General features: G+C 42.8%; 1 protein-coding gene across 1 annotated transcript; it reads left to right on the top strand.

Annotated features, from left to right (window-relative positions):
• The first annotated feature begins 58 nt into the window (after positions 1-58).
• Positions 59-5,907, top strand: ORC6 (origin recognition complex subunit 6). The gene is made up of 6 exons (XM_010178281.1): positions 59-361; positions 1,176-1,339; positions 2,424-2,513; positions 3,663-3,775; positions 5,033-5,107; positions 5,738-5,907. Exons 1-6 carry the CDS (start codon positions 59-61, stop codon positions 5,905-5,907), a joined length of 915 nt encoding a protein of 304 aa, XP_010176583.1.
• The last annotated feature ends 2,299 nt before the right edge of the window (positions 5,908-8,206 follow it).

The raw sequence follows: 8,206 nt of genomic DNA, 5'->3' as shown, positions 1-8,206 counted from the left end.
GGAAGTCACTGGCGTTACGGTGCAGGCGGCTGAGGAAAGCGCCGTTCCCGGCTGTGAGATGCAGAGCTCCCGCCGCAGCTCACCGACCTGCCCGGCAGCCCGTGCCCTGCCGCTGTGCTGCAGCGGGGCCCTGCGCCGGGAAGGCCTCGGGTCGGTTCCCGTCCCGCCGTTCCTCCCCTCGGGTCACTGTGGTTTTGTTCACGAGGGGATTGTGTGCCGGGTGTCTTGCAGAAAAGCTGAAGAGTACCTGCGGCTGTCCCAGGTGAAATGCACGGGACTCATGGCTCAGATGACAGCGTCGAGCAGCGCGGTGATGTGCCTGGACCTCGCAGCCAGCTTCATGAAACAACCAGTTGACAAAGTAAGATGCGGTATCTGACCTGGCGGGCTGGTGCGTGCTCCGTAAGAACACTGAAATCCGTTCTGTGTGGTGTGGTGGGAGGAGGAGGAAGGGGACAGTACTAACTGACATTACCCCAGCCCCAGGGTGCTGCTGGACAGAGTTAGAGCTTTCAGTACTCAAGAGTTTGAAACAGGGCAAATTGAGATCAGTGTCATAGTTACTTCACAAGTTGAGCTCGTTTCGTTATAATTTCAGCTCTTTTAGTAACAAATAAACTACCAGCAAGGATGTTAAATTTAAGATCCATCCCTTTTACTGTGGGAGGGAAGCAGTGGCTCCGAGGAAGCCCTGTCTGTAGTGGTACCTGTAAACCTCCATCTGCAGACCTGCCAGGTAGATGGCACCAAGCTGCCAAAATAATGTCTGATATGTTCATGATTGTCCATTCACAGAGGAGAGTTTAGTGGCACCTGACCTTGTGAGGAGCAGCATGAAAGTATTGCTTATCTCTTCAGGTTGCTCAGATCTTGGTTACTTTTGTTTTTAATCACCTTGTGATAAAAGGGCTATGTCATATTATATGGAGTAGGCAAGCCTCACTTCCAGTGAAATGGGCTAAAGATAACACTGCATTAGAAGATGTGGTATTCCTAGGTGGTTAATCTGTCTGTGTGCATTCAAAGCTTACATCACTCACTGCTCAAGTTTGTTTAATGCAGCAATTAAACTTAAAGTGGTGTGCAGTTTCTCCCTAATTTATTTTGGTTGCCTGAATAAGATGTTGGGGAAGAATCTTACTAATTCCTGCGGTTTGTCTTTGTCTTCTTGAAAGAGCTATTTTGTTAAACTCTCTGGTTTGAACAAGACTACCTACCAGAGCTCCATGAAGTCTTTGGAGTGTTTGCTAGAGGTGAACCCCAGACTGGGAATGCGAGACTTAGCTGTCCAATTCTGCTGCACAGAGGCAGTGAATACTGCTTCAAAAATACTGCAGAGGTAAGGAAGCTCTTGTGATCACACTGGTAGCAACTAGTAGATTCTTTGTTAGATGTGTAAAAAGCTTGATGGTTGTAAGGGCCAGGTATCTCCCACTGACTGGAGTGGTGAGGGGAGTTGTTAGCACTGAAAATACAACTTCTTATCTAGGCCCATTTTTGGAATATATCTTAGAAAAACAGCCTGTGAATCTCATTGTTTGAGTCCCAGATCTTCAGCTGGGAACAGTATAAAAAAAGATAAGACTCAGTCCCTGTATTTGTCTGTAGCATCACACTGTCTTCCATTTAACTGCTGATCATGTCATAGTTTAGAAGTAATGCTTAGTAGAAACAAATCTTCCTTTCTGGAGAAGCAGATCTCTTAAAATACACATTACTTGTAAAAACACTAGGTAGAACACTTCAATGGAGATTCAACAAATTTAACTAAAATTTTGCACTCCAACATCTTTAACAACAGCAGTCACTGAAGAGTTCTGTTCTGGAGTGCTGTCACCCTAATAGCACATGTTTAAATGCTGTTAGGGATTTAGAATATTCTGAGTTGCAAATCAGTGAACAAAAGCTGTGTGTACTTCTCAGTGCTTAATACAAACTGACAAAAAATAATCTAGGGACAGGTGGACAGTAAAAAAATCAAATTGTTTAGTGCTGCACATCCATCACCTCATTTTCTATATTTAAGCCTTCATCTGTGTAATATACAGATCAAATAAACTATAATTCTAACCTCTCATAGGATAGATTTATGCAAAGCATCTCACTGTAACTTTTAGATGTAGAGATAAGAGATAAAAGTGCTGTGTGCATGGGAAGCACAAGAAATAGATTTTACTGACATGCCTTGATCCAGATCCCTAATTTTAAATACCTTTAATTCAAAAAGAGGAGGTGACTTTTCCCTAGTCTCTCTTGCTCTTCTTGGCCAGTAGCAGCTGTTTCTATTTGACTGTGTTGCAAAGGACCAAGGGATTGAAGAGGAGACCTGGTCAGCTGCTAAGTACCATGTGACAAATTCATTTCAACAGCTTCATTTGAGGCAAATGCACTGTACAGTTACCACTCTTACTGTTGTTCTTCAGGTATGAATCCAGCCTTTCTGAAGCACAGCAAACGGACCTTGATTTCTCAAAACCACTTTTTATAACAGCTGCACTACTCACTGCATGCAGGTGAGTATAGCTTGAGGGATCTTTTATGGGCTTAAATGCCTAGTGAGACACCAAACAGACCCAGTGCTTACAGTGTAAGCAGCTGATTCATTCAGCATGTCTGAATAGTCTGAAGGGTCTTGCTTAGTGCATCCTGCTGCCCTGCTCCTGAAAATGGAGACTGCTGTAGCAAACTAGGCCTTTCCTTACAGTGAAGTCTCCAACCATATGCCTTCAGGAGAAAGCAGAAGTATCGTATCAGGTGTACAAAAAGGATCTTGACTTACTTATCCTAAAAAAAAAAAATGAAGCCTGTCTTCCCTGGTGTGTAACTGAATGCTGTGTGTAATTCCATTGGGACATATCCACAGCAGTGGCTGAAGAACTTCTGTTAGTTTTGCACTTCACCCTCCTTCCTCTCAGCCTAACCAGCATAACATAATCCCTTAGTAGCATTTTCAGATTTAGTGGGAATTTTTTCCCTTGTCGGGATAGATTTGAGGTGGACACAGAACGAAAAGTTGTGTGGCTTTTGGTGACACACGTCCCGCTCAGGGTGCAAGAATGGCTGCTGACTTAACTTCTGAGCACCAAGAAGCAGCCATTCTGAAGAAGGTAGAGCCCTAAGCCCTACAGCATCCCATCCCAAGGGTGCTCCAAACTTTAGGAGACAGATCCAATAGCTGTATGCTATCAGCCTGGAAGATAGGTGTTAAGACTCAGCCAACCCTTGTAAGAATTTGCTTGCATGCAAATAACTTCCCTCTCAGTATGATGCCTTTGAACTATCGTATGATGCAATGCAGGTGCTGTGTAGTTGCACAGCTCCTGACAAATGTTATCTTGACACAGGGGTCCCATTCAGCTTTTTACAGTACTGAGGTTTTGGCCTGTTTTCTTCAAAATCTGAAAAGTACCTTTTCCTAATAGAATTTCCTTATGTAACTTGAACTAACATTGAGTTTCAGTTCCTGAGCTGTATTGACCGAGTAGCATAGGGGGTCTGGTTTTTAAGCAAATGTGTTTCTGAGTGAGACAAGGATTAGATAGGACAAAAACTCAGGCCTGCCTTTCTCATTCTTACAGGCAGTGTTGGTACAGTAAATGTCACCTCACCTGAATGATAGTTGCTGGAGTGTTGCTTTGTACACAGATAACTTTCTCTTGTAGGTGTTTGAAGCTAAAAGTGGACAAAACCAAAATGTTGGCTACATCTGGGGTGAAAAAAGCAATATTCGACCGGCTGTGCAATCAGCTGGAGAAGATCAGCCAGCAACTCAGCAGTAAGTTTTCAGCTTTATCCCTGTAAGACATCATACCTATTGCTTGGCTTCATAGTGTCCACTGGTAATTTCATTCTGATCACTTTCAGCTGTTTCCACCCAAATCTGCCCATCCATTCCAATATCTTTCCTGCAGTCCAGTTCCCAGTCATTGCTTCTGGGGAAGTCACAATAGCTTAGCATGTGGCAAGGCCAAAAATAAATATTTTCCTCTCTTCAGAAATGCTTGCTGCTCCTTGTGTTCTCTGCTGCTGCTGTTTATTCCCTGCTTCTCCCATACATGCCTGTCTTGGATTCCTCCTTCTTGCTAGCTTTCTGCAGTCTATTAACATGGCAACGTGACACAAATTAACATAAACATCTTGCTACCTCTCTTGCTTTGATCAACTCACTTCTCTGTTTTCCTTTCCCCCACTGCAGGATTAACAAGCTTAAGCCTTGCTCTTCTGGTAGTAATTCAGCCATTACCTGACACCATCCCTCCAAGTACAGTGGACAGACATGAGGAATCTTTCTTGCTCATTGCTGGACTTGCAACTTTCTCTACTCCTTTGTCTGGAGGAGGAAGATTGAAATTTGACACACATCTTCCTGTCCTTATAATTCTGCTCCTCCCTACCTACCTCCTTTCTCCAGCTTTCATTTTTATTCCCAGTGATGGTACCCAGTGCTTCACCCTGTCTTCACGCTTCAGGTCCTGAAGTTTTCCAAAACATCCTGCCTGAACCCAAACCAAAAGCTGCTGCTTTCTCCCTAGGCATGGACCTTCCCATAGTACAGTGCCCTATAAAAAACCAAAACCCTTACCCTACCCACTAAGCAGCTAAAGACAGCTGGGAGTTTCTGTATCAGTTCAGGGAAGAGTATGCATCTGTATACATGGACAGTCCCCTGCCTGTTGTGGGCATCTAATACAAAGTGTGGAAATGAGACAGAAGGGGAAGAAATAACTGATAATCCTGCCTGAGTATTCAAGAAGAGTAGCAGTGTGTTTTTGAGGTATGAACATGGTGGGTCATTGTGGTTACAAATGCACCAGCAGTGCTAGCTAAAGCAGCCAGCCAGTCCATGCAACCTTTGAAGTGTGCTGGCACCTCTCCATGTACACCTTGAGAATCAGTCTGGACCAGGGAATTGCTCTGACTGGGAGGCAATACTTTTGGAAGATAGCACTGCTGTCAAAGAATTGCATGTAGAACACCACCCTTGAGGCCCCAAACACCATTCAGAAATAAAGCAACTTACTTATTTTTTTAGAGGAAGATGTTCCACTGGCTGCAGAGACACCTGAAAGCTTGCAGACCAACCTGGATCACTATGAGAAGATAGATGGTAAGTTGTGTGTAGCTATGAACTAAAACTGCCTCCCCAGAGCAGTTCTCAGCATTGCTGCTTAATGATATTTTATCATAGAATCATGAAATATGTCAATTTGTGAGGGACTCATAAAGATCATGGAGTCCAACTCCCTTCTCTTTGCAGGACTACCTAAAACAAACCGTATGACTAGGAGCGTTGTCCAAATGCTCCCTGAGGAGCCTTTTCCAGTGACCAATCACCCTCTCAGTGAAGAGCCTTTTCCTAATGTGCAGTCTGAACTTCCTCTGACATCGCTTCATTCCATTTCCTCCTGACCTATATTTTAGTTGTATAATATGCCCTGATACTCAGTTCACAGCAGCTTACTCCATTCTGCAAGCTACTGGCTAACGAAAGGACAAAGAGAACTTAGCAGGACAATGGTGTTTATACCAAGTAGTCCTAGTAGAATTAAGGCACAGTCTTCCATTCAGACACAAAAGTGAAGAGGTGATTGTTCCAGCAGGTGAGGGGAACAGCAGACCACAGGATTAGATAATACAGTGACAGACCCTGTACTTGTGTCTGTACGCTTCCTCACTGCCATGGTTATTCCCAGTAACATACTTTCCATGATGGCCTGTCACAGACTTTCTCTCATAGGATCTGAAGATGATGAGGAGGTGCCATGTAAACGGACAAAGACTGAAACAAAGCAAGACTATGAAGAATGGAAAAAGAAAATCCTGGAAAAAGCTGCTAAGGCACAAGAGACAAGTAGGGATACTGTCTCTGTAGTGCCACCTAGCAATATCACTGCTGCTTGCTCTTAATTTTAATTCTCTTTCTGCTCTGGCAAGAATTCCAGTAGCAGATGGCTGCCTGGTAGCCAGCCAATTTTATTTCTGAGCTACTTTTTAAGTGTTTAAGAATGTTAGTTTTAGTAAATGACACCAAAATTGAGGTGATTTTACAAGAAGCCTGTCTGTCTACTCGCCAGGCTGATACCTAGCAGCTGTGGCATTAGGTGGTAGAATAGCTTCATTTTTGCTGCAAGAAGCAGGTAACGTTCTAAGGCTGTGTTTGTTAACTGTCAATAAGTTATAATTATATTACATGCCCTCGTGCCCGTGGCTGGAAGTAGTCAATGAAAAAAGAGGGAAGGAACTAATAGTTCCTTGTTAAACTGCAAAACCAGCAGAGGAATTAAAAGCCTGATTTTTTTAATTTTTTTTTTTTTAATGTTGAAGAAATATTGTTAAGTCACCGAGTTTGACTTCTTTTCATGACCTGTATGGAACTGAATTATTTTGTGCTTGTAAGGGGACCCAAACATTTCAAGAAACAATAAAGACGCTGGCAGGAAAAGCTTTGTATTACGATGTCAGGTTCTTGGCACTTGTCATATATAAAACCCTTAGAGTGCAAAATAAAAGACACACAGGAGATGTCTGTGCTCTCAGAAGGAGGGTATCCAGGGGACAAGGATCTTGTCTGGATAATACAGGATTTTTGCATCTCACAGTCATAAACTTAGGGAAGAGGAGAGAGTGCCCTGCGCTATAGTTCTCAGGGACAACTTCTACAGTCATACACATCCAGCCCAGCTACTCAAACCACAATCTGTGTGAACTACTTTATAAAGGAAGATCACAACTTTGGCAGTACACAGCTGGTGTAACTATAATAAACCCAGTCTTCTGCCCGTTTCTCCTGCATGCTTTCTGCCTGGGATGTGCAGAGAGAAGTTAACTTTCATAAACAACCCATATGGAGCAAGGTAAGTTACCTCATGTCTGAGCATTTAGATTTGAAACACTGTCCCCATCTGAGCTTCTTCTCAACGGTATTTTAATGGCTTGGCAAATGGATCACTGCTGTGCATGCTCCCTGCTTACCACGGTGACGCTGATGGCACTAGGACTGCGATGGTTTATATCATTAACTGCTTTAGATATCAGCGTATGGGGCCAGTTCTTTTTGTCATACTTACTTTCCCAGTGTCTCACAGGCCACCTGTGGTTTATCCTTTTAGCTTTTTTTAGACCCCAAAGCAAGATGCACAGACCATCGTGAAACATCCCATAAGGCTGCAGAGGTGGATTTTACTGTACTGCAGAACCATGTGGTGCCTGCTGAATCTAAAGGGATTTATTTCTGTCAGGAAAGAATTGCTAATCCTGCTGGCCAGATGCACCTTCTCTTTGTAGAAAATGGAGAGGAAATATATGCAAGACAGCAGAGAGCATCCATGTGTTACACTCTTAAGAGGAAGAAGCACACAGTAATTGTTAAAACTTACTGGCCATTTTCCTTTCACGTCTCCCAGCGCATAAAAAAGGAAATCACTTGAAGCCATCATTAATTAGCAAGAGCTAATTTCATTCCAGATGAGAGTTCTGAAATGTAACAGTAACTGTTACAGTAACAGTAACTGTTACATTTGGGTAATGGACTCAAACAAATGCAGAGAATATTCCAGATGAGAGTTCTGAAATGTAACAGTACCTGTTACATTTGGGTAATGGACTCCAAACAAATGCCTGATGTGCAGAGGTATTGGATAGCTAACCCACACTGAGTAAGCTGGGACAAAATGTCTGCTGTTTAAAGTCTGATCTAACATGTAACAGAGGGTCCTCAGGATGAGACAGAATCCAACTTGGTACATTAGCATTCTGTTAAGACCTACTCAAAGATGCTTTCAGGTCTGATCAATGGGAGGGTTAAACTAAAATGGAGGAATAGGCTTGTTCTACTTTAATGGAATTTATTATTATTAATTCAGAAATATACAGACCAATGAATATAATCACATTTAGCATGCAGAACCACTGTGGAAGGAAAATGTGAACAAAAGTGGGCCTTCACAGAAGGTGATACATTGTCAAGATTATTTCACTTGATTTTAATAATTCTTCTCTGTCTCAATTCCGGAAATGCTGACAAATTCCAGAATTCAGGACTATGCAAAGTAACAAGCACTAGAGTGGAAAAGATAACTACTAGGGTAAGGCAGTCTTACAAACCTCTTTATTAGCAACCAACACTTTTGCTAATTCAAGGGATGTGAAAGTCCATAAAGTTAAAGGGAGTTTTACAGTGGTTTGATGCCTTTGCTGAAAGGCTAGA

Source organism: Antrostomus carolinensis, unplaced genomic scaffold (genome assembly GCF_000700745.2).
Source record: "Antrostomus carolinensis isolate BGI_N321 unplaced genomic scaffold, ASM70074v2 scaffold14041, whole genome shotgun sequence".
NCBI classification, from domain to species: domain Eukaryota; kingdom Metazoa; phylum Chordata; class Aves; order Caprimulgiformes; family Caprimulgidae; genus Antrostomus; species Antrostomus carolinensis.
Note: the sequence above shows the minus strand (reverse complement) of the source record. Positions and strands in the feature narration are given on the sequence as shown.